At 41.9% G+C, this 27,270-nt stretch overlaps 1 protein-coding gene across 3 annotated transcripts in view; it reads right to left on the bottom strand.

Moving 5' to 3' along the window:
• The window catches only part of SOBP (sine oculis binding protein homolog), a 173,102-nt gene extending 148,846 nt beyond the window's left edge, over window positions 1–24,256 (bottom strand). For all 3 annotated transcript variants that reach the window (XM_033234759.1, XM_033234762.1, XM_033234760.1), the window contains exons 1-3: window positions 23,638–24,256; window positions 10,657–10,795; window positions 8,040–8,225 (exon numbers count right to left, since the gene is read on the bottom strand). In XM_033234759.1, coding sequence (XP_033090650.1) covers window positions 8,040–8,225; window positions 10,657–10,795; window positions 23,638–23,733 — 421 coding nt within the window. In that variant the 5' untranslated portion in view covers window positions 23,734–24,256. The remainder of the gene's footprint in view (window positions 1–8,039; window positions 8,226–10,656; window positions 10,796–23,637) is intronic.
• Window positions 24,257–27,270: the final 3,014 nt, after the last annotated feature.

Genomic DNA, 27,270 nt, shown 5'->3' with positions numbered 1-27,270 from the left:
ACAGTACTATTAAGTTCTTGGTAGTCAAGGATGATGACATACATCTGTATTGTCTAGTACAATGTAAGGAACATTCAGTAAATACTTAACTGACTGAAATACTGGCATAGTGTTTTGGATAATCCAGTGGTTAAGGATATAGGCTAAGGAGACATAATGTATAGGTTCAAATATCAGCTCTGCCACTCAGTATCTGTGTAACCTCAGGCAAGTTGCTCAACTTTTCTGGGCCTCAGTTTTCTCATCTGTAAAACAAGGTTAATAATAGCATCCACATAGAGTTGTGAAAATTAAATGATATAAATCTATTAGCACAACGCATAATACATGCTCAGAAACTATTAGCTATGATGAGATTATATCATTACATTATTAAGTACTCATATTTCTGCCATTCATCATTAATTCCTCCTGTCCTTATCCTAAGTGACTGGGAAAACTGAGGGTTCAGTGAACTCTTTTTCTTTCTTTCTTTCTTTTTTGAGAATTGCAACTGGTTCATAAATAGTAAGTCATCCCAATCCCATTAACTCTAGGTAATTTTATTTAATAATCATATTTTAAACGTTGGACAAATAAAGTCCAAAGCAATTTTGATTAAATCCTGTTTTCTCAATGGCTATTTGGAACACATCATCATATGCAAGCCCCAAGAATATTGAATAACAGATAAAATAAATAATGACCATAATGCAAACCACATTCTCATTCCCATTTCCCTGCAAGTACAACTCCATGTCAGAGTATAAAAGCCAAAAAGTAACATGCTTATTAACTGTGGGTTACTCAGCTATTTACATAGAGGTTAGCAGATCACGTGACTGTTTCCATATTCTCCGTTAAGCTAATGGTTCCTTAGAGCCCAGTTCTTATAACCCCTTAGGAATTTCAAGATTTGTCTGAAAAAATATATCATATTTCCCTGACTATAATGGAACTCAAATTTGGAAAACTAACTGAAAAGCAAACCATCCTGGAGGACAGGAAATGGTTATTGTTTTCAAAGAAAGACAAGACATTTCTGCACACAAGAAATCAAGCTGGTTTTAGGGGATTGATCTTATCTTACTCCACACAAACCTGTGTGGGCCGTGTGGACAGGCTCTTCCTTTTACTTCAAATGTGCGAACATGGTAAGAAATAAGAATAAGGGCACTTATCATTTGAGGTAAAAGACATTTCATTGAAGACTGCCACATAAATACATAAAGAGAAGTATATTCCCTCTTTTTTTCACATTTCATTTCATTTTAAAGTATTCAGAGATTTACAGGGATTCCGGACTTGGAATACGCAAGTTGCAAGCCTCTGGGAAAACCTGTCAAAAGACTCAGATCTAAAATGTGGTTTTCTAGGTATACAGTGTTTTCTGCAGCAGGAAAGCTCTCACTAGAAAAAGTTGCTTCATTTCATTTTTCCTCGTGAACAAAAACAATCACACTGAAAGTTTTATTAATTTAAAAAAAAATTCTTGGGAGCAAAATGTTGTCATGGAGCAAACCCGAAACTAGAGGGGAAAAAGTCCTGGTTTGAGTCTCAGCTGGGCCAGGGTCTACCCTGACTACTTTGACCAGAAGTTGACAAGGTGGGGAGACCCAAACCTGCCCTACCATCCAGAAAACTGATGGCCAGTCAATGCAGCCAAGGGCTACTACACTTGTAAAGCAGTGAAGACCATTATAAGGCCTTTGACAAAGATGTGTATTCAAAATCCCTTCTGAGTGCTTTACCTCAATCATCAAACTTGGAGGGGACCAAATTTAATGCTCAATTAAAATCAGAGAAGGCCAAATATCTTCATGAAGACTCACTACAGCACAGTTCTTACAATCCATGTATAAGCCCTTTACAGGGCTTACATGATCACCTTCGAATGAAGTCTCAAAGGGTTGAACCCATACTAAAGTCTCTAACATGAGATGAATTACAGCAAAGTTACAGTTTAATTAACCTAAGTTAACTTTCAAAATTCTCTCTGATATATTTTTTGCCACTTCAGATTATGTTCATGATGTGATTTTTTAAATTAGCAAAGGAGGTTTTTACATTTGTTCAGACTGAAAGAATAAAGACATGTTTGCACAAAAAGAAAGTGTTGAATACTTTTTATTATTTTCTAATATTCTTATAACAGTTTTCTTCATGGCTTGCCTATATGTCAAAGCCTTATTCTGTTCATTTCCTAGAGTCTGTAAAAAAGTCTGTGATTATTATTTAAGGATCATGGTGATTCCCTTCACTGCATGGGGGCGGGGGATGGGGAAAGCAAAAGCAAAGCTATTATCCTGTGTTTATAACACATCTGTTACCATAGTAATGCCTGTGATGTCACAAACTATACCAAGGGCCAGAGGCTGTCTCTGTTGGGGGAAAGGCAGCACAGAGTTGGAAGATGAATGCACACGTGTGGCCAGAGCAGGGTCAATGCTGTGGTAACCACCAAGACACGGGAGCTCCCCTTCTCCAGAGAAAAGGGAAGGCAGGGCCAGAAGAGCAGTTCTCCAGGCCCAGAGGTAAGCTACACCCACAATTCTGTATGCAGCTGTGAGAAAGGAGAGTGGAAATCCAAGTGAATGCAGTATCACCGTGTTCCCAATCATGAGTATTCCACTGGGCCCACTGGCTGCCAAGACATGGATGGGATCCAGTGGTAAGCCTGCCCCAGCACATGAAACACATGCTTGGGAAACAGTGCCTGACTGGATGGAGCCCTCTGGTACCCCCAAAGAGAAGCAACTCGCCTCATGATGGCAAGAATTGTAAAAAAAAAGCTAGGATTTTACCCCTACTGGGCCATCCACATTTATAGAACCACAGATTCTCAGGGTTAGGGAAGAACTCATCGAGTATCCCCAAAAATGTGGACTTGAAAAAGTAACTTTTAGCAGGAAAAGAGTGTATGTCCTGTCATTGGGGTATCTGGAAGTAGTATATTAATAGGCATTATTATTCTGATACAATCTAGGGACATTTTGTAGGAATATGCTAAAAGGCAACTTACATTAAAAAGAATTTTGGATTAGGAGTCAGAAGACCTCAGTACTAGTCTTGGCTCAAGTACTTAGAAGCCATGTGACCTTGAAAAAGCCGGCCGGGTGTGGTGGCTCAAGCCTGTAATCCCAGCACTTTGGGAGGCCGAGACGGGCAGATCACGAGGTCAGGAGATCGAGACCATCCTGGCTAACACGGTGAAACCCCGTCTCTACTAAAAATACAAAAACTAGCCGGGCGAGGTGGCGGGCGCCTGTAGTCCCAGCTACTCGGGAGGCTGAGGCAGGAGAATGGCGTAAACCCGGGAGGCGGAGCTTGCAGTGAGCTGAGATCTGGCCACTGCACTCCAGTCTGGGTGACAGAGCGAGACTCCGCCTCAAAAAAAAAAAAAAAAAGAAAAAGCCATTTAACCCTGTTTGAACTTCAGCTCTTTAAATTCAATATCTAATATGCTATTTCCCAGAGTTATATGAAGACCAAATTAAATAAAATAATCAATGTAAATAAATTTCATAAAGTCTAAAAAATTTAATAAAATAAAAGGTATTATTAGCATTTTCACATAGCCAGTTTACAATAATTGGAACACTAACACAGGAATCCAAAGCATACACGTGATCCTCATCTTCCCTCTATGGAGAGGTGAACTTGCATGATACAGTCAACTCTAAATTATCCAAGGGCTGATTATCAAGGGGCCTTTTGCTCCTAGCCACTGTACCCTTTATTGGTTTCCCCACAGGAATGCCGCATTAACCTACATACAGCTAGAAAACTGAGAGCATATCTCAACTCAATTACCTTGAATCACAACTCTGGTAAAAGTTTTAGCAATGGAAGAGTTAAAATGATTCACTAGATGGAAGTTTTGGATAATTTGTTGACTTTAGCCATGGATAATTAAGACTGATGGAATCCTCATTTCACTATCAAGGAAGCTGTGGTCAAGGTCAAACAGGTTGGGACTAATCCAGACAAAACATTAGTATTTTCTCAGTGAAATGCTTATGTATGTGCAATAAGAGTTGAATATCAGTCATTCATTCATTTATTCAACAAATATTGTGGCAGAGCTCACCAAACACCCTGAAAACTCACTATTTTCCTGCCCTTGTACTTCCTTTCTTGAAATATTACATAGTGCACCTCAGCAAAGTCCACAGTCTGACTCTTTGAAAAACTCTAGTCACCTTCCTGCTATCAGGAGACTTTGGCTAATCTTACCCTAGCACAAGCAGCAAATTATACCCCGGGCCAAACCCTGCCCACTGTCTTTTTTGTAAATAAAGCTTTATTGGAACACAGCCACGCCCATTTATTTCTGTATTATCTATAGCTACCTTTCTGCTACAACAGAAGAGCTCGGCAGTTGTGATAGAGACAGTATGGTCTAAAAAGTCTAAAATACTATCTGACCCTTTACAGAAAAGGTTTGCAGACCCCTGCCCTAGATAGTATGACTAAATCAAAATTCATTCCCCGTAAGTTCCTGCTTGGTAACTAAGAGAATAAGCTCCTTAAAAGTAGAGAATCTTTTTGTATCTTTGTCTTGTCATATAGAACCCTTGAGTAGGACAGAATCAAAGTTGAGAGCAAAGACAGAAAATTAAACATGTCCTTCCCTACATTTTATTTTCAACAGATGAGCGCCTTGGAATTCCATGGAAGACAGCACTAAACCAATAAAACCACTGGTGTTCAGTTACTCTGGCTTCTAATTCCTCAGAGTTCCTACATCTAAGACTCTCAAGGCTCAATTTTTGGCCTCTGTCCCTTCACATATTTATTTCCTGATCTGATGTGGAATTAGAGTTAAATAGGAGCTGTGTGCTTAAATTCCACGTGGCTGGCTCACCAGGAAACTCCAGGGCAGGTTTTTTGGCATGCCAGACTTATGTTAGCCTCAGCTATGCTAATTTCTAAAGCTGTTTGCCTTGCTCAAATAAATCTTAGAGATCAATTTGCATTTGGATGCACACCTTCTTATGCACAATTTATTTGCATGATAACTCTAGGGCAGAAAAAAAGAAAAAAGGTCTGGTTTTGTGTGGCAGGCACTATGCTAAGGGCTTTACATACATTTTCTTTTAGAGATGGAGTTTCGCTCTTCTTGCCCAGGCTGGAATGCAATGGCGCGATCTCGGCTCACCGCAGCCTCCGCCTCCCAGGTTCAAGCGATTCTCCTACCTCAGCCTCCCTAGTAGCTGGGATTACAGGCATGTGCCACCACACCAGGCTAATTTTGTACTTTTAGTAGAAACGGGGTTTCTCCATGTTGGTTAGGCTGGTCTCGAACTCCCGATCTCAGGTGATCCACCCACCTTGGCCTCCCAAAGTACTGGGATTACAGGCATGAGCCACCACGCCCAGCCTTACATACATTTTCTTATCTCATCTTGACAACAACCACATGAGGTAGGGCTGGGATCCCCATTCTACAGATGAGAAAACTGAAGGGAAGAGAGCTTATGTAACTTGTCCGCGTTCACAGAGGTGGTATGTGACAAGGCCTAGATTTGAACCCAATCTGTCTGAATCTGAACCCCACGTAATTGTCATTTACTCATACTACCTTATTGATACCCTCATCATCATCTCCCCTCCCCTAAGCCACTGGGCATATATTCAAACATAAACTGTACATTTACAAAATTAGTTACCCTTTTTTTCCCACTTGGCCTATGTAAAATATGTCTTTGGTCCTTGGGAAATAAATATGGACCCCTCTGTATCACAAAACAATCAACCAAAGAAGAATAGGGGCATTAATAAGGCAAACTTTATATGATACACCAATTACATTAGTAATTAGTAGACAAATACAATTACAAGTGATTTTGACAGGTAAATGGATTTTAATGACCTATCTAAGACCTCAATATGAAAGGCCTTTTTTTTTTTTTTTTGAGACGGAGTCTTACTCTGTCGCCCAGGCTGGAGTGCAGTGGCATGATCTCAGCTCACTGTAGCCTCCACCTCCTGGGCTCAAGCAATTCTCCTACATCAGCCTCCCGAGTAGCTGGGATTACAGGTGCCCGTCAACATGCCCGGTTAATTTTTGCAGTTTTAGTAGAGACAGGGTTTCTCCACGTTGGCCAGGCTAGTCTTGAACTCCTGACCTCTGGTGATCCACCCGCCTTGGCCTCCCAAAGTGCTGAGATTATAGGCGTGAGCCACCATGCCAGGCTGAAGGGACATTTTTACTGCTAAACTGTAGCAGACCAAAGAAAGAATGTAGCAGGAACCATGAAGGAAAATGAGAGTAACACTTAGAATACAGTGTAAGTATATCTATAACATAAGCCCAGGAACTTATATCTACAAATTTCTTCACTGTTTATGGAAGCATAACCAAATACCTATCTTCCCTAATAAAAACACAAACATTAGCTTTAGTATGTTATAATAAGTACTGCTGTTGAAACTCAGTTTTATCATTGTTCAACACACAGAAAAATAACCAGCGTTAAAATTAAACACTCTAGGATGATTCCAACATTTTACAGCGAGCCAGATACAATATTATTTAACTTCTCCGTGTGAAACATACCTATAGCCCAGCTTGCAATATCACATAACACTCAGCCCACTGCCATCTAGATCTAATACACTGCCATCTAATTTTCTGGAAATATAAAAGAATGAATTACATTTTCATACAAGCGAAAGATTTCCATTAAAAAAAGAAAAGAAACGAGAAAAGCTCTCAGAGAGGTTTCCAGGAATTAGAAAGAACTCTGTGTGGAGAAGATACATAATCTTCAGGGGTGTCCAACATTTGGGCTTCCCTGGGCCACATTAGAAGAAGAATTATCTTGTCTTGGGCCACACATAAAATACATTAACATTAACGACAGCTGATGAGATTAAAAAATTGTTTTAGGGCCCGGCATGGTGGCTCACACCTGTAATTCCAGCACTTTGGGAGGCCGAGGCGGGTGAATCACCTGAGGTCAGGAGTTCAAGACCAGCCTGGCCAACATGGTGAAACCCTGTCTCTACTAAAAATACAAAAATTAGCCAGTCGCGGTGGTGAGCAGCTGTAATCCCAGCTACTCGAGAGGCTGAGGAAGGAGAATCACTTCAACTCTGGAGGCAGAGGTTGCAGTGAGCCAAGAAAGCACCACTGCACTCCAGCCTGGGCGAGAAGAGTGAAACTCCGTCTCGGAAAAAAAAAAAAAATTAAATCTCAAAAAAAAACTTGTAAAATGTTTTAAGAAAGTTTACAAATTTGTGTTGGGCCACAGGTTGGACAAGCTTAATCTAGGTGGTTTCTCTAATAGATTTCAAGGAAGGCATGTTGAAGAACAAGCCTGCCACATGCTCTTTTATAAAACTATCCCTCTCCTCAGGAGACCTCAGAGGAGAGGTGGCCCTCTTTATGCACCACCCAGTTCAACCGTGGTTACTTTTTCTTTTTGTTGAGACGGAGTGTTGCTCTTGTTGCCCAGGTTGGAGTGCAGTGGCGCGATATCGGATCACTGCAACCTCTGCCTCCCAGGTTCAAGCAATCCTTCTGCCTTGGCCTCCGGAGTAGCTGGGATTACTAGCTAATCCCAAAATACTAATTTTTTTGTATTTTTAGTAGAGACAGGGTTTCATCATGTTGGCCAGGCTGGTCTCAAACTCCTGATCTCAGGTGATCCACCCACCTTGGCCTCCCAAAGTGCAGGGATTACAGGCCAACCATGGTTACTTTTTTCTTGCTAAACAGTCATTGTCTATATCTTATTTTTAAAAACCATTTTATGTTTTTTTTCTCATTTTAAACAGATGACTTCAGAGAAAAAAAATAACATTGTTTTGTAGTCAGTGGTAGAAAAGGTTTATTGTCAGCTGAAAGTTTATAGCCTAAGTAGTAGTAGGTAAGGAAATTTTCCTAATATAACAATAATACTCTAAGTAATGCCTGTATCAACATTTCTTACCTATAAGGTCCCTAAGACAGCCTCTACCAAAGCTAACTTGGGCATTTTATAATTATTCATAAGATAGTTAAAACAACTTTCTATGAATTGTTATCACTGAAAACACCAGTAGTAACTTACCTGCTGGTGGCTTTATGAAAGGTGGTGGAATTAAAGGTACAATAATGGGCACATTGCCATGATCCTTTGACCCTGCAGGTGAGTCACTGAGTCCATTTCCAGTGGCAAGCCCTGAATAGCCTGTGTTTATATTGTATGGTGAAATAACACTGTCCTCAGGTAATTTTGGTTTTGGCAAAGAATTTTCTGCAAAAGAAAAAAGTCATATTCAACATGACCAAAGAATGTAATGCAGTAGAATTAAATTTTTCCTAATTTTCTCAAGTAAAATGGCCATGAACCAAAGAAATTTTTTCTTGCAAATCTTTAAATAATGTACTAGAACTCCACAGTTCATCCAGGAACATTTTAGTCTGGTTACCATAAATTTCCAATGGGTTCCTTTATAATTTGTTCCACTATGATAGCTAATATTCCAGTTGAATCATGGTGATAAATTTTAGCACTGTAAAATTCCACAGAAAATTGAGAGGTGGTGGCTGGGCGAGGTGGCTCACGCCTGTAATCCCAGTACTTTGGGAGGACAAGGAGGATGGATCACCTGAGGTCAGGAGTTCAAAATCAGCCTGGCCAACATGGTGAAACCCCGTCTCTACTAAAAATAAAAAAAAATTAGCCAGGCATGGTGATGTGTGCCTGTAGTCCCAGCTATTCGGGAGGCTAAGGTAAGAGAATCACTTGAATCTGGGAGGCAGAGGTTGCAGTGAGCTGAGATCATGCTACTGCACTCCAGCCTGGGTGACAGAGTGAGACTCCATCTCAAAAAACAAAAACAAAACAAAACAAAACTGAGAGGTGGCCAGGCACTATGGCTCAGGCCTGTCATCCCAGCACTTCAGGAGGCCAAGGCAGGCAAATCACTCAATGCCAGGAGTTTGAAACCAGCCTGGCTAACATGGTAAGACCCCCCTCTCTACTAAAAACACAAAAATCAGCCAGGCATGGTGGCACACGCCTGTAATGCCAGCTACTTGGGAGGTTGAGGCACAAGAATCGCTTGAACCCAGGAGGCGGAGGTTGCAGTGAACTGAGATTGCGCCACTGCACGCCAGCTTAGGTGACAGAGCAAGACTGTCTCAAAAAAAAGAAAAAAAGAAAGAAAGAAAAGAAAAGTAAGAGGCAATTAACCTTTTTTTCCATGTACAACATGATATACAGCAAACATAGCTCTCTGGCTATCGGAGAAAGCCTAAAACATGCCCTCCAGCATTGTAACTAGGTACCACTGTATTATAAACTTATATCATAATATAATCACATGAACCAATGAGAAAGAAGCAGGGAAGAAAACTGATGCTTCACAAGGTATTGATAATACCCTTTAAAAAATAACAAAAATAAAAATTTTTAAAACTTACAATGATATGAGCTTTGTACATCGTATCCTTGCATGTGAATCACTTAAAAAAACAAATGAACAAAAACCTCAACCATGGTAAACAACTTTTTCCTTCTATAGCATATCCTGGCATGCTGTATGTTCCCCAGAAGCAAAGATTATTACCTAGGCCAAGTATTATATGAGCTATTAGTTTACAGAATACAAACTCATGACTTGCATTTTTCATTTACAGTGAAATTGATGATATTATCTCTGTAGCATGATGTGTACAATTTCATAGTAAGCTTAACATAAAATGTGTCATGTACATTCAATTCCACTTGCCTGCAGGACAGCTCAATTACATTTCCTTGCTTGGCATATATGAAGGGAAAGCTCTATCTTAAAGACTGGAAATAAAATGTTTGAACAGGTAGTTTATGCCAACAGATTTTGAATGCAACGCAAATATTGATCAAATTGCCAGTGATGATGTACAATTTGTTTTATCCACATTTTATTAAAATTCCTTAAATGGGTTGCTTCTTCACATACTTCTCTTCTTTGACAAGCAAGCTCTCATTCCTAATTTAGGTTCACAAATTCAGTATTCATACAGACTTCCCCCATGAGATATCTGGCACTGCTACCCACTGGTAGAATCGGTGTTAATTCAGCTCTGCCAAGGCTCTGTAATTTTCACTCTTTAGCTGGGCTTTGATTAAAAAATTCTTAAAGAGTAATATAGGCTCTAATCATTTACCACTCTCTTACTCCTCTTTTTACCCTATTCAAGTGTGTGGGGGCAGGGAAAGAATGAAAACATCAAGCAAAACAAAAATAGTACTACCATTTAGAGTTCCCACTGAAAAAAAAAAGGAAGGAGGATTACCAAACTAACAGTGAATCTCTCTAGCAGTCTGAAGATCTAAACCTAACATTTCACTTAACAGAAGCCCCAGTCCCCAACAACTGATATCTATCAAAGGCATCAGGAAACTCTAGTTAGCAAACATTGTCCCTTTCTTTAAATCTGTATGCAGGACCATGGCACTTAGGCCACTAGTCCCTGTCTAGTTCTCCCATAGCTGGGAGATTAAGTTGTGTCTCTTTTTGTTTTATGTTGTTCTTTTATATTTCTGCAGAATTCTGTTTATGGGAAAGCACTACTGGGGATGTATGTTTAAATCAACCATTGGCATAATCAACAAAATGAGTCCCAAAGCAACTCAATTCTGGCAGGTTGAGATAGTTAATCCTTCTTTGCATGAACAAAAGGACATTAAATGTCATTACCTTTGAGAACAGAAATGTGCTGCCGGCTCTCCCCATCTGTAGGGTAGCTCCTGAATTCAATATCTTCACCATCTTTTAATTCAACCTTATCATAGCCATACCAGCCAAGGAGTTCATTCATGGTGTTTTCTGCAAAGTTCTGAAAAAGAAGCATAGGCTACTACTTATTTCTATAATCAATAACTACTTGAAAAGAATGCATAAATTGAATTCTGCTTGTCCTCTCCATTTCTTTGCTGCCCTGCCTCACTTCCCCTAGTGTGGTGTTCATTTTTCAAATCATGTTCAAAAACAATAATGTTTTTAAATCTTAGGATGATGCATTCAATTATGACAGGGCTTCAGATATTTGTAATTTAAAGATAAGATAATAAGGTACTACATGTGTTAGTTTTGCCTGTGAATAGGAAGTCATATTTTAGCATATTAGTCTCTAAAGTCTATCTCTAACATCAATACAAAAATATTGAAAGGTGAATCACAAAAACAGCTAAGAAAAGATTTTGAAAATGAAAACAACCTTTTGTGGTTCTAAAATTGCTTTCTGATTTAGGTGTTGTTTTCTTAACATAACTCTTATCGCAGATAAAGCCAAATTTCAACAAAGAAAAATTTCACAATTGTTAACAATACCATACAGAAAGCTAGATTACAATAGGTTACAAGGGTCTTTCTTTTTTATTTTTTTCCTTCTGCAAGATTTTTTTTCAAAAATCAGGCCAGGCACGGTGGCTCACGCCTGTAATCCCAGCACTTTGGAAGGCTGAGGCGGACAGATCACTTGAGATCAAGAGTTCAAGACCAGCCTGGGCAACATGGTGAAACCCCATGTCTACCAAAAAATGCCCTGGTGGCACACACTTTTAATCCCAGCTACTCAGGAGGCTGAGGCAGGAGAATCGCTTGAACCTGGGAGGCAGAGGTTGCAGTGAGCTGAGATCACACCACTGCACTCTAGCCTGGGCAACAGAGCAAGGCTCCATCTAAAAAGAAATAAAAAAAAAAAAAAATCAATGCATAAGTTGCTTTATAAATTTCATTAGTGACAGGTTCTTTCTCCATAAAATCAAAGGTCACTAAGACTGTCTTCTGACAAATAACATAAAAGTGCCAAATAACTTTAAAGTTACTAGCCAGCCCAGATTTGGGATACTGTATGAAAACATTTTATGAACTATAAATCAATACATAAATGTAAGATAATATCACTGTTGCTGTTGTTATGGATATCATACTTTGAAAACAGTAAGTATAATTGGACAGATTTAATATCTTAAAGTGACTATATCTTAGTACCTTATTAATTGCTATATCTGGAAACAAGATGTAAGACTCCGTGTGTTAATGACCTTAGTGCTTGTGTGTGCCTTAAACATTCCTATCTGGCAGGGAACCACGAGCTTCCTAAGCTGAGCTAGAAAAACTATATATTCTAACCTTCTTTGTGGCTCAAAGAATCTTTTATTATCCTTCTGAGAAGCTGTCATTTCTGAATTACACTGCGATATATAATTTATATACCTGAAACAAAGCACCAAGGCTAAGCCAGAGTGTGCACAGTCTCAACGTGTGAGTTCCATGTTTTCTTGAATTTCACGACTTTAAATTTCAGCAGGGGTTGCACAAAAAATAAAAGACATTACACTACTGACTCCACAAAAACAAACCTGGCATTTCAAACTACCCATAGAATGCTAGGTTTTTTGCTTTAGTACCCACTTAAGCTGTGAACTCCAACTGGGTCAATCTGTGATGGTACAGTGTATTAACCATTAGGAAAAACTAGCCAGATTGACTCAGTGTTACCATTCGCAAGGCCAACAGTCAGTCATATCAAGCTTCAGTGAGGCATTTATTCTCTCTGATGGCTGGTAGTGTCCACATTAAATAGACATACTTTTCATGAATGCACAAAAATATGATTAATATGAATAATAAGTTCAGCAACTTTAGGAATATCACTGAGGAGGATTGGGTTGAACGCTGCCCCACTAAATCAAGAGATCCCTTTAATGAGGCATCAGTCTCCCCAACACCTAATTTCTTTCACTGAGATGAGAGCCTGGCTTGAGAATGACAATCCCTAGGCAAACAAATATAGGTCCTCTATCAGTGGTCTGGCAGCAGAAATCTCCAAGGATGAGGCTTATATTTTTCATCAAAAAACCAATTCCCAACAGCATTAAAAGCCAAATGCAAGCCATCCGATTGGTCTGTGTGCCATTTGCCCCAATCTCTAAGAAAACTGTGCCAAGACGGAATATCTTTTGCATATATCCTAGTGACTATATCCAGTTTTATAGACCGGTCATCTATGGGTGCCACTTTCTCCTGTTTCTGTCTAGCCTCTGAAGTCACACAAAGGCTGCGAATGCATAATTCATGGAGCAACCCCCTAGCCAAGGATATAGATTTGTTTTAGTCCAGCTGCAAAGCCATTCAGCCTTTCAGAACCAGTTCCAGGAATGGGATCCAGAAGTTTTAGACATTTGGGTAAAAACTGAAACCTCAGCTGGAATATTAACACCAAATTCACATTATTTGAGCATCAAAACTGCATCAGCCGGGCGCGGTGGCTCAAGCCTGTGATCCCAGCACTTTCGGAGGCTGAGACGGGCGGATCACGAGGTCAGGAGATCGAGACCATCCTGGCTAACACAGTGAAACCCGGTCTCTACTAAAAAAAATACAAAAAAACTAGCCGGGCGAGGTGGCGGGCGCCTGTAGTCCCAGCTACTTGGGAGGCTGAGGCAGAAGAATGGCGTAAACCTGGGAGGCGGAGCTTGCAGTGAGCTGAGATCCAGCCACTGCACTCCAGCCTGGGCCACAGAGCGAGACTCCGTCTCAACAACAACAACAACAAAAATAAATAAATAAATAAATAAAACTGCATTAGTTTAGTTTATGGTTTGTGCTGAAAAGTCAGAGGCTTCATGGAACAATCAATATGAACTTGATCTATTCCATGATTTTCAAGTTACTATAAATGTCAGGGTAAATAAACTCTAAAACATTCCCTTTATTGTCATGGAAAATAAAAATAAACACCTTAATGTTTTGATATACTGCTACAAAAGCAGAAAACAAAGGTTTATATAACTTCAAGCCATAAATCTCAAAGCTTTCACGAAAGGGGCAAGATGAAAGAGAAAATGATCACCAAAGTTTTTTGTAGTACGGTTACAAGAAATGACTATTACTTCTGTTGTATACACTATTGTATGAAGTCAAAGGACTCCAAGGAATCAAAAATTTTTAATTTTAAATTTCAAGGTGAAGTTTGATGCTAGATGTCATAGTTCATTATGGTGCTAAACCAAAGTAAATAAAATACATTTTTAATGTTATCATCCAAGAAACATATTCTTTTTCCTTTTCCTTTTTTTTTTTTTTTTTTAGACAGTGTCTCACTCTGTGGGCCAAACTGGAGTGCAGTGGCACAAATCCTGGTTCACTGCAACCTCCACCTCCTGGGCTCAAGTGCCTCAGCCTCCCAAGTAGGTGGGAGTACAGGCGCGAGCCACCATGCCCGGCTAATTTTTCTATTTTTGTAGAGACAGGGTTCACCATGTTGGCCAGGCTGGTCTCAAACTCCTGACCTCAAGTGATCCACCTGCTTCAGCCTCCCAAAGTGCTGGGATTACAGGTGTGAGCTACCGTGCCTGAAGAAACAATATGTTCTGAGACATGAATTTAATGTTTATGACCTACAAAGATTTTCAAGTCTTTCTAGCAGAGAATTACAACAGTTACTTTTCAGCATTATTTTTGTATTATTATCCCTTAAAAAGGAATTTCCTATTTAAAAACTTATTCACTTCCTAAGTTTCTTTTATATATACATATATATATGAAAAATAATAAAGGTAATAGTAGTTAAAATGCAGAGAGATGTTTGAGATAAGGATGTTCAGTAATAAAACAAGCCACTGAACTAAGGCAGGTTATGAAATCTGCCTCCCCCAAAATCTTTACCCAGCATTTCTCCTGGAGACCTAGGGCAGGAAATGAAGCAGAGTTTCTTGTTAAGAGTCCCTCCCAGTTTTAGGATTCTGTGAAATCAAAGAACTTCTACTTATATAAGAAATAAAATAAAAAAAAACCTTTTGCAAAGAAATTTCATAATTACAGTGATCATACCTCATGAATTTTACTGAGTCACTATTTCAAATATTTTATCATTGCTCCCATATATCATCAAAATGTGCCAGAGATTTCAGTATTTTGGCATTTGAACTACATTTTGCAGACTGCTTCTTGACCTTGGAAGTGACACAAAAATAATCTCTCAAACCATGTGGTCCAATTTGGATTTGGAAAATAGGTCACTGTAATTATAATAATGTCTAATAGTCTTATAGCACTTTACAGTGTTTCTATATCTCTTAATTCTCCTGATCTTTTCAATAACCCTATGTGTTAGATATTTGATTTCCACAATAAACTTTTGGTGAACCTATATGACATCTTCTTTTTACGACAGAAAATTAGAGCATCAAGAAGGTAAAAGACAGGCATGAGAGATCTAGTAAAGTCAAAACTAAAATACGTATTTTCTAATTCTTAAGCCAAGTCTCTTTCTATTATAAATTCTGTACTTCCCAATGTGTCCGCAATTCCAAAGAAGCTACCTCCCGGACCAATCGAAGAGCTGCAAAGATATCATGCAAGAGGATGTCAATATCATATATAAAGAGATTTCTAAATAGGGCATATCTACTTACGTTGAGACTTTGCTTGCTTTTGGATGTGATCATTGACCTCTACTTTCCTTAACAGGGGTGCTCAAGATTCACAATTAAAATGGAATCTCCTCATTTTACAATGTTTTGATACTACATCTAACTCTAACTGCTTTGTACTTCTAATACCTAATTTCTCTGCCTCTTTCCTTCCCTCTCCAATTCTCCTCTCTCACTTCCAGGGGTTCATAAGGAAAAAAGACAATCCTAACATTTAGTCTGAAAGCATGATCTCTTCTGATAATTAAAATAAAAACAAAAACAAAAAGGTCACAGAAAGACAGGTGGAAAGGAAATTTTACTATTTCTTTACTCCTCCTGAGTTCTTCCTATACCAGCAAAATCATTTTTGTTGGATCTTAACTGCCAGGATATTCATCAAACACCTTCCTTATTCAACTGGAAGTACTGTACAAATGTCAAAGTTCAACCTACGTGATTTTTTTTCCTTTCTGAGGAGCTGTGAATGACATTACGTGATTTTTGATTGAACATTTTACCAGGTAAATAATAAAGAGTTGACTTCAAAACACTTTGAAAATAGCAGTAATTACAAATTCTCAAAATACCTCTGAAACACAAGTACTTCAAAATCTTCAAAAAGAACTGGTGATTTTATTTATTTTGAAAACAACAAGTAGATTTTAAAACATAGATACTGATTTTTTCATACCAGGCCTTGCAAAACTGAATGTCAATGTGCTTTCAAATTTGTATTCTACCCAAGACAGCAGGAAGTATTCAAAGAGGCCCCAGTCACTCACCCAGTGAGGGGCAAGTCATGCCCTTCCCCTTCCCATAAACATAATTCCCATTTTCACTGCAAGTCCCAGTTCTAGTAAAATATGTCATCTATTTCAAATTCAATGTAAGTTACCTGAGGGCAGGAACCTTTAATTTCATTTTATGCCTCACCTAACATAATGCTTAGCACTTAATCCAGTCACAAATATTTATTTAAATGCATAGTTACAGACAAACGATCAAATAAAACTCAGGAAAACCTGATTTTAAAAATAAGTATGTAAAAGCTTAAAAATTATAATATGTAGTATTAGTAAGCACTCTCATGCTATTGAGAATTTAAATTGCTACAACTGTAAGAAAGAGTAATTTGACTCTGTGCATTAAAAGCCTTAAAATTGTACATACCCTTTGACTTAGCAATTTTACTTCTAGGGACTGTTGAAACTATCCTAGGAAAACAGCCATGGGAATATGCATGTTTCAGGAATGTTTATCTCAGTGTTGTTTTCTTAGAAACAAACTAAATGCCAAACAATAGGAATCCTAGTTAAATAAATTATAGTTTGGGCATATAATGGAATACTATTTTGCCACTAAAATATATACTGTAGATAAATTTTTATTGCCATGAAAAGCTATTAACAGTATATTAAGTTTTAAAAGGAAGGTTAGTACAGTATGAGTTTTTTTTTATAAAAACTATATATCATATATAGAGAAAGGACATGAAAAGACATAAATCAAAATGTTGACAGTAATTGTGTCTGGGTGGGAAAATTACAGGCTTTGTTTTTCTTTTTGCTTATTTCTATTGTCTACTCTACTATTTTTGTCATGTCCATGTATTATTTTCATAAAAATAAAAAGCTAGTTTTAATTAAAAATTAACATATAGTCTCAGTCACAGACAACTACATCAGCTATAGTCACAGTCCTAATGACAACAAAAAGGATTTGTCGGTTACATTACTTAACTTCAAAACATTCTGACACCCATTATCCAAGAAAGTGGAGCACATGAGAAATGCTTTCATAGGAAAAAGAAACTCCCAATTCCAAACAATTTCAAAAGCATGGGGGAAAAAATGCTACTACCTCTGCTAGTTAAGGTTATGAATAGTGGAATGATGGTTATTTCTGGAAAACAGTTTATCTCCCTTTCCATCTCCATATGCTCTGACATACTTCTGGGGTAGATATCTATTAAGCATCATTGGACTCATTAATAGAGATAAAGAAAGGGAATCTGCAGAAGACAGGCAGAAGCCTTGTTCAAGTTCCAGAGTGAAGCAGGAACTGAACCCGATAGAAGTCAGTTTCTAGCTCTATTCTCAGGCCTGGCCCAGGGCTGAGTCTGAGCTGTCTTTCTTAACACAAACCCAGTGGATCAGTTCTATTTTATGGTTTTGCCAAGAAAAAGGTCATGACATAAAATTTAAATAGTGCAAAAGAAATATCTGAAGAGCCCTTTGCAGATTACAAAGTACTTCCTCATTTATGATCCCACTGGATCCAACGGCATAGTTAGGACGAGCCACTCCCCACAGATGACCCACTAGCGGGTCATCAATGTGCATGAAACAGTAAGGGTGGCCAGATTCCCACTCTCAGTGCAGACTTTACATACTGAACTCTGCTGTTTTTACCTGAACTACAGCTTTCAAGCTTGAAATTCTTTGAAGATAGTCCTATGCTCCATTTTGGTTCATTCTGCAGAATTGTTCTTTGCCACAACACAATGATTTTAATGCAGAGGACACATCATTAACACTAATACCCAACTCTGGCCTGGAACAGGCTGGAAAAGAAAGTCTTACTCTCTTATTGATATATCCTAAATTGGATGGCTATATAATTGGCATATGAAACCAAAATCATGTGGTTCTGCATATAAAATGTATAGTGTTTTATTGTCTCGTCGTGATACAGAGCAGACAATCATGTCCCCACATTTTAATCTGCTGCCAGGACATCAAATGTCCTAAAAGGGTCAAACAAATGCTGTGAAATTGTGAATACCAGCCCTCAGACTAACACTGTGGCAGGCATGGCAGGTGTACAGCTGTGTGCAGCTGTGTCCTTTCACAGCTGCAGAACTGCCTTTAAAAATCACCAAGACTTGTTACATTGTTTTGCTGTCTGTGCCAAAGTCACTAGCCTTAATGCAGCACAGAGTTCCACAGGCCTTTGGTTATATAAGAGATATTAACACCCAATTGGTCCACAGATCCTAAAATATACATTCAGCAAATCTCACTTACCACATGCTTTCAGGTCTGTTTACATGCTTCAAGGGGCACTATCAAAAACAAAGTCTTCTGTGTTTTTTTCCTTCCTCTTTTAACTTGTAATATCCCCTCTCCTTTAGGAACATATTCAATAATCTTATCAGCTTGATAGGACAAGTGTGGCTAAATTCACATTCCGCAAGAGGAAGTTTTAGACTTTAAGGATTTTGATGATATACCTTCTACTACTTCTAATAATTTTGTTAAGTATAAAGACTCAGTAAATAAAAGAGAATTTTATATAAGATATAAAAAGTTTGGTTACCCTAACAAGAGACTACCCTTTCCTAGAACTCTCCCTTTTAGAGAGCCACTGTGCTCGCTAATATTTGCCCTTTTTTGAGGCCCTGTTTTTTACTTTCCTTTAAAAATTCTGTTACCTCTTGGTTTCTGTAAGTCTGTCTTTCACACAAGGAGAGTAGGGCTTGGCTTCTCAGAGCAGTGCTTGGCAAGCACAGAGGCAGGAAACGCAGAAGGGAATGAGTCTGTCAGACTCATTTTCTTCTAGTTCAAATGTTTATTTCAGATTCAAGAGGAAGTGGAGTGGTTCCTTTCCATTTCCTCGTCTCTGGAACCTGCGAGTTGTATAAGTAAGTTTAGAGAATGATGCTCTACTGTACATCACACCAGATCATGGATGGAGAAAGAGACTCTTCCCAGAAAACCCCTGGTTTGAACAGACCATAATACATAACCCTCCAAGCTCTCACAGGACAATCTTTTACGGGTTTAGCTTGAAGGCTTTGGCAGAACAAGTGAGCACAAGGCTGAAGGCTCAGGAACATCTTATACCTGCTCCCAAGAGGCCAGGACTATATGCCCACTAACATTAGTCCCCATCCCTGCCACGTGGCACACCTGAGGCCACTGCTTAGAGGGGGAATCTAACATAATTTGTGAATGCCACAGTGGGATCTGGGGTCCTAAGTCCACTTTCTAAGTTCCTGAGAATTATGCTTCTGACACCAGGAGAGTTTCAACAGCAAAACTTAAAATATACCTGTTTTAATAATGAGCCAATTTCAAACTTAAACATGCTGACTTTTCCAATCCACGCTCTGATTTCTCTCTCTCTCTTAAAATCAAGCTATTTATCTCACCAGCTCGGCTCTGCAACTTGCTTTATTGTCTATGCAATTGACACAGGTTATTTTTAATGCCAAATCGAGACCATCAGAAAACAAACTAGAAAATCTTGTGGTAAGTTTACTACTAAACTCTAACAGATGTGCCTGACTCAAATTGTAGGCATCAGGACTGAAGCGTAATTTTAGGTACAAATTACTTACTGAGAATATTTATAGACAGAAAACTTCTTCAGCAAAGAAGCATCTCTGACATTTAACACAGATTCTCCTGTAGTTTAGCAATTGATAAAGAAGTTAAACGTTGTAAGTAAATTAATTATGGTTTGTTTAGGAAAGTTTCCAGCACAGAATGCTTGATCTAATCATGCTGGTTTTGTCAAAGAATTTTAAAAGACAAAAATTGGACTCATAATCTCTACTCATAGTTTGGATATTTTGAGTTGTATTGTTGTTTGGTAGCTACCGATCACAAAAGATATGTGCACAAAACACATATCCTTAAGTGCAATAATATTTACCTTATATATACATTTACGCTTACACATCCACTAGTAGAAGTTAGTTTCTATATTATATCTACTATGTTCTGGATGAACTCCTGAAACTAATTAACCTTTCCATATGTCAGAATTCCCTCCTGACATTCATTTATTATGATACATGTGAGCTAACAATATACCTGAGACATATTACATTAGATACAATCACGATATTCACTTTAGAAACATATACACTGTATTGCTGTCTGATTTTTAAAAACTCTCTCTACTAGCCACTAATTAAATAAGGCATACTAATTGTAAGTACATTAGTACAACCAATCTTTTTAATCAGGAAAAACCAGGATAAGGGAAGAAGAAAAGGAAAGATAAAGAAACATTGTAAAGGTCATAGTGAGAGAAACATTTCTACTTGAAGATATTTTCAGGGAGTACACTACAAGCAAGCTATGCCAAGTCATGTACTTTTCATACACAAAATTCTATTGTATCAAATTTAAATTTGTTACAACTGCCATGTACATTAAACCAGTGATAACGAAAATGTAACTCAATATCTGATCTAGTGAAACAGCAATCAGCATTAGCTCTCAGCCACATGAAGACACTCTTCAATGCCATTACTGGTGTCAGCTAAACCTCGGCCAGTTTGTCTTCTCCAGCCATTTTAAAATAAATATGTGACTATCTCAATTAGGAAATCTTGAAGGAAGTCTCTATGATGAGGCAAGTTTGTTGCTCATTCTCAGTGCCCTGCATTTGCTGTACTTAAAATAGACACTTGTACCAATGTCCTTTCTATTACCCGAAGGGGGAAAAAAAAAATCACATACACACCAGTCCTTTTTCTTTCAGCTCACAGAGAAGCAACTCAATCCAACCAGTGTTGAAACCTGAGTAGGTCACTGTACACCACGATAAAATTCCCTAATCCCTGAGCCAAATCTCCCTAAGGAGGGCCTCCTCCTGATCCTCCACTTCCCAGGCTGACTTTTTCATTTGCTCTCTCCTCTTTCCCCCTTTCATTTCCCCTACCTTCAAGCCTTGATATGTGATCCGAGGTGGGGGCTCAGGTTTCCGTTTTTACAGCTTAGGCCATGCTAGCTGTATACATTCCTTTCTTTCTGCCGGGCAGTGATTACTTACCAGGGCTTAGTTTACACTGGTCCAGATGAAAGCCGTTCAGATGAAGGCAAACACAGCCAGGCAGCTCCAGCGGCACCGATATGAAGCTGCACAAGGCTACATTGTGTTCTTGGTGACATTTTGTTGCACACAACTATATACAGGGCAACCAACTTGTTATGTTACTCTACACTTAGGTTCGGGGAGCTAGAGGAGTAATAGTACCATGATGTTTGGGGAGGGGTTTTGTTGATGTAATTATTAATATTAAAAACAGAAAGATATTAAGGAGTTCAAAATAACCTTTCCACCTTTTAACTTTGAGAAACCACTTTTTAAGTGAGGACTTTTGGTGCTGTTATATTAGAAGAATGCACCTAAACAATTCCACTAGATCTCGGGCATGGTATACTTGAACATGACTAAAAATTTTGGTTAGGGGTATTTTACTTTGGTCCAAAGCAGACAATTGAATTTGATCCTACAGACAATTGAATTATTTGCTGTGTAAAACTTCTTATTTAATAATACTCTGGATTGAAAGGGTGAGGATTAAAACTTCAAATAGTGGGTGGTGATTTGGAAGGAAAATAACATTTTAAAAAGAGGAAATTCTGTGCACCAAGGTTAATTCCATACTTAGTCCTGCAGCATCGGCTAAAAATTGTGTAATTTTTCCCCTTCACACAATGTTGTTTTTGTTTCTTCCTCACCAGTTCAGACAAACATCTGTTATACTGTAGAAGGACAACTATCTCCCAAACCACGGAGTGCGCCTGCAGCCAAAATCAACAACGAGAGCCCCAAGCATCGAGCACAGTCAGCCTTTATATCCAGCCGGGATAACATTTCACATGTTTTGATTAAAATTAGCTAATTTGTAATTCTAGAACCTATGAAACTTAAAAGCTGCCATCCATATACATCACATTAGGCAGTGTTTTAAAGGGCCAGAGCTCGTTGCGATTTCCTAGTGGCTTTCACCTCTCTCCCCTTTCCCCACCCCCAACCTAAAATGAAATGCAAAAGTAATCTGGAAATGCAGGACAGGAGGCAAGGGTAAGTGAAGAAGCATGGTTATTATGGACTGTTTAAATTTTGTTCCTATCAAAAAACAACAACTTCTACTGGTCTTAAAAATATATATAACTGTCCATCATTGGAATCAACGGTGGTTTCCATCATAAGAAATGGTATTGATTTTCAAGGCAAATCTCCCGTAACTCTCCGTTGGACTCATGCTGCACCTCTAGCTTCCAGGTACTAAGTTCCTTATCCAGTAATAAAACCCCTAATTCTGATATTTAGGTTGCTTCTGACATTTCCGAGAGGAAAATAAAGCTAAGCATATGCACCTAGGTACACATACATATATGATATATATCCATGTGTCCCCTGCTAAGCGTGAGCTATGATAGAAAATGTAGTAGTATTTAGCCACCTGGTAGTATTAAGGATTTCATGCAGAAGATGGGGAACACCAAGAAGACCGCAAAATGCAAACCTGCTACTTTTTGATGGCTCGCAGAAAAATTGTTTTAAATCAATAGAGACTCGTGAAATCAACACAGAATAAAACCCTCGCCCAGGCAAAAGCCGCAACTTCATGGAAAATAAGGGGCTGGGGGGCAACGAGAGGGTCCGGAGTCGAGCAGTGCTCTTGTGCAATCGCTCTAACGCGAACAGCTGGAGCGCCAGGCTACTGTGCTCTCCACCTCTGGTGCACCGCTGGCCTGGCGGGGAGCCCGGCCTTGCCGAGAGGACTCGGGGCCGGCCTTCGCGAACAATGGGCAGGCGCCCTGCAAAGGCCGCCCTCAGACAGCTGTCCTCCAGCGGGGCTGGCCGGGGTCTGCTTCGCTGGGAAGTGAGGCAGGCAGAGGCGAGCGAGAGGCGGAGGCTGCCAGTGGCGAGGAGCGGGCGGGGGTGGGCGAGGCGAGCGGTCAGGACCGTGCCCAGACCCGCGCCTCTCGGGCCGCAGCTCGCCGGGCACTGACGGGCTCTTCACGCCGTCGCAGCTGGTTGGTTGGGGGGAAGCGGGATTGAGGAGCAGGAGGGTGAGCTGGGGGAGAGGGGTGGAACAGAGCTCTCTCCGGGGTGCCCCGGCCAGGTGGCTCCTAACTTTGGAGGGAACCTGAGAATGATTCCCAAAAAGGGGGGCAGAAACTGCACCGTCCACTGGGAAAGCCTCTTCCCCTGCCCACTGCCGCTCGGGTCCCCGGTGCCCTCGCTCTGAAACGCGCCCGTGCCAACCTGGGGTTCCTAAGGTTAAATAGTATGTGGTCCCCCCTCATCAAATCTGAGGTTGGCAACAATTTCGGGGATGCAGCCCGCGAGTTGGCCTCTGCTTTACACCTGGAGGCGCGGAGCCGTTCTGGGCATCCTACAGAAACTGACAAGCGCGCCCCGGTACCCCCCAGATCCATACCACGGCCCACGGGGAGCGGGCGCAAGAAAGAGCTCAGTCTCCCTGGCCCCCGAGATCCAAAAATACCTTCATCTCCTCATTGATCTCCCTTTTCACTGGGTGAGCCGGCTTCCTGCTCCGTTTATTTTCCGGAGGTCTCCCTTCTTTCTCCATTTCTGCCATGTTTTTGTGTCTGGTTTCTGTGGAGATGAAATGGCTGCTGCCGCCGCCGGCGGCGGTGGTGGTGGCGGCGGCGGCGGCGGTGGAGGTGGTGCTGATGGTGGCGAGGCTGGCGGAGGTAGCGGTGCTGGCGGGGCCGGGCCGGGCCGCGAGGGGGAGGGCGGGCGGGCGCCGAGAAGCGGGGTCTCTTCTAGCGGCGGAGGACGTCAGTGGCTGTCACGGGGAAGGGTAGTTCGAAGAGTCTCGGGGATGCCGCCGCCGCCGCTTCGGCTCCTGCTGCTGCCACCGCCGCCGCCGCCGCCGCCGCAGCCAACGCCGCCGCTGCTGCCGCTGCCCCTGCCGCTCTCGCTGCCGCTGCCGCTCCCGCCGCCGCCGCCGCCGCCGGGCCGCATCCTCGGGGCCCCGTGGAGTCGTCAGCCATCTTCCGTCGCTCTGTCCGTCCGCATGGGCGCGGGGAGCGAGGGCCGGCGCGGAAAGCCGCCCCGGGCGTGCGTGCGCGGCTGTGTGTGAGCCCGGGAGAGCGCGCCAGCCCCAGTGCCCAGCGCCTCCCGCGAGCCGAGCCGGGGGCGGGCCGGGGGCTGGCGCGGGAGGAGGGGAGGGAGCGCGGCCGGGAGGGGGTCGGAGGGAGGGGAAAGGTGGGGGGGCGAGGACAGCCCCCCGGCTCTGGAGCGGGCGTGGCTTCCACCGTCACTGGATACGCGGATGCTGCGCGGCTTCGGGGGCTGCTCGCGGCCTCCTGTTCATCCGCGGCGGGCACGGGCGGCTCGCGGCGCCCCCCGCGGCCGCTAACTCCCAGCCGCGCGCCGGGGGCGCCGGCGCGCGCTCCGAACCCAGCCCTACTCCTCAGCTCTGCGACGTGGGCTGGGTTGCGTGTGGAGTTGGTTTTTGAGCCCGTCCTAGGAGCCGCTGAGGAAGAATGAATGGGGGTGAAGCGAGGAGGTTGAGCGGTGGGAGGGCGCGAGACCTGAGGTCGCCTGGCTAGAGGGCTGCCGTCCCCCGGGGAGGGTTGACTGAGCCTGCCGCCTCGAGGGTGCAGCGCTGGGGTCTCGGGGGAAGGAAACCACAGCCCCGACGCGCTTCCCCCCACTGAGCTGCCAGGATAGAGTTTCCCCCTCCAGGGGCCACCGCAGAGTGCGCGGAGGCTGGAGACCCCTTGGAGAGGTCCCCGCGCCCGACCCGGCCGGTCCTCCACGCGGCACTGCCTCGGACTGCGCTGGCAATGAAGCTTTTGCCTCTCACAGAACCACTTAGAAGTAGGACATCTCGGCCTTCAGCCCCTTGATTTCTTTTTCCCCTTGTTCCTTCTCTCTTTATCTCTTTCTCACTTATGCCCTGCTTCAAAGCAACAGCTTTACGCGTGACCCCGCCTGCACCCTTATCTGGCTGCCCTGGGTTTCGCCCAAAAGGTTGGGCTGAGTGGGAGCTTCTGGGAGCGCACGGTCCCGCGTAGGGTCCCGCTCACCCGGAGTCCGGGCGCCCTCGCCACACCCTGGTGGGATCCTCCCCTCCCCGCCCGGTTGCACTTTCTCCTCCCGACTTCCAAGCTAGCGCCTGCCCTCCATGGAGCGGTGCTCGCTCCCTCTGCGCTCACACGTCCCCTCTTTGGCCCTCTCCTGCCACGCCTGGGGCCGAGGTCTGATTGAGTCTGCCCCTGTCCCTGGGTTGAGGCATTGGGGGTGACGGTTGGATGATGTTTCTGGGAGACGCGCGGCTCTGAGCGCTCCCACACGCTGCAGAGGACAAATTGACGTTCCCAGCTTCTCTTTCCCGCGCCGCGACACTTCATAATTACCTGACACAATGCGATATGGGGGGTGTCCATTGTTCCACTGCGTATTACTGTGGAGTGTTCGTTATGACAGTGGTGGAACTTAAAATTACACAATTTTTTTTAAGTTCCTAAAAGAATGAATTCTGTGTGGGGATATGAGTAAGCTTTCCATTAAATCTCAGTTTGGCCTGTCAAACAAGGCTCATTCTGGGTATTACAAAGCCTAATTTGCATTTTAGCACTGTTTCGTAAACGTCAAATTAGAGATATTTGGGCGTGTACGCAGGAGAGCTGAGTACCTCCACGTTGCCTATTTTGCATTTTAGCATCATTTTGTTTTTCATAAAGGCCAACTTAAAAACATCTGGGAGTGCACCCAGGAGGGCTGAGTACCTCCTCCCTCCTGATTTCTTCTCTTCACCGTCCGGGGCAAGCGAGGGGAAGCTGCACCATGCTCCGCGTGGCTGCCTGGATCCTGGGCAAGCGAGGAGGCCAGAGCGAGCCAGGCTTTGCGCCTGCAAGGGGTCCGCAGGAGAAACACTTGCGCCGAGGAAAAGTTAAAATTCCTGGGACAACGAAGAGTCAAGAGAGGAGGACTGATGAGGTTTTAGGGAGAGCTTTGCAGTACAGGCGTCCTGTATTTGCGATGTTCCTAGTAGCCTCTGAGAACTTATCCAGGTACACTCAGGTCGTGAGCCGCGAGTCCTCTGGCCAGGTCTCAAACCCCGCAGCAGCCCACAGCGCACGTACGACGACCCAGTAACGCGGAGAGGAGCCTAAGGCTGTCGCAGCAACTTTCCCCCCGCTCCTGGAATGATAGTGCAACATTCGCCAGTGTGTGAGTGGGTGTATTTTGCAGTGGGGAGTATCTCCCTAATGCTCTTGCTGGGAGAGGGAGAGGAAGAGAGAGCCTTTTGGTTTTTTAAATCTGAATTTCATCCAAAACATCTGATAAATAATATGTGGGTTGTAGAGTTGTTTTCTCTGTTTGATCCTGTTAGTCTTTAATGAGGGAACTAGTGAAAAAACTTTGGGGGGGGGGGCTTTTTAATATTTAAAACTGTGGAAACATATGTTGTAAACTACGCAAAAATAAGCCTTTTGTCTTCTGTAAACATATTTAAGCCCCCTGTTTCCTTTGGTGCCAGGAGCATTACAATTGATCCACTGTTGAGCAACTGATATCAAATAACAAGTTATATACCCCAAGTCCTAAGATACAGTTTCACAAGTTGAGAATAAAATAAACAGAAAAGGTGAACTGTAGCCCAGAGTTATATTTAGAGGCAGCTATACTTCCTTTAAAGAAAATTACTTAATCTGTGATGGTTCAGGCATTTAATAAAAATAACATTGAACAGGCACCTGTTCCTTCACAAGCATATGTCCTTCAGAAAACTGAGGTGAGGACATTGTATTGAAATCCACAATGCACATCTTTGGTGACAGAAAGAAGGCTCATAAAGTATATATTAGGAAAACTTTTAGTCTAGAATGAACTTCAGAAGTAATGATGATTGTTACACTTTTTAATGACCCTAGGTTTCTTCACATGTACTGTAGACGAAGGCAATAATAACAACAGATGATGCTTTACGAATTTAGATATACCATGAGTTAAATAGTGTTCCCTGAATAACTTCATAATCCACAAGAGTATAACTACACAGGTAGGAACAATACATCATATGTATTACAGAAGAGCCCACTTCTGCTCCAGTGAGGTATCCTTTTGCTCCCCAACCACTAGCACTCTCCTGTGTGCTTTC

The sequence above is a fragment of the Trachypithecus francoisi genome, unplaced genomic scaffold (assembly GCF_009764315.1).
Source record: "Trachypithecus francoisi isolate TF-2019V2 unplaced genomic scaffold, Tfra_2.0 Lachesis_group15, whole genome shotgun sequence".
Classification (NCBI taxonomy): Eukaryota; Metazoa; Chordata; class Mammalia; order Primates; family Cercopithecidae; genus Trachypithecus; species Trachypithecus francoisi.
Note: the sequence above shows the minus strand (reverse complement) of the source record. Positions and strands in the feature narration are given on the sequence as shown.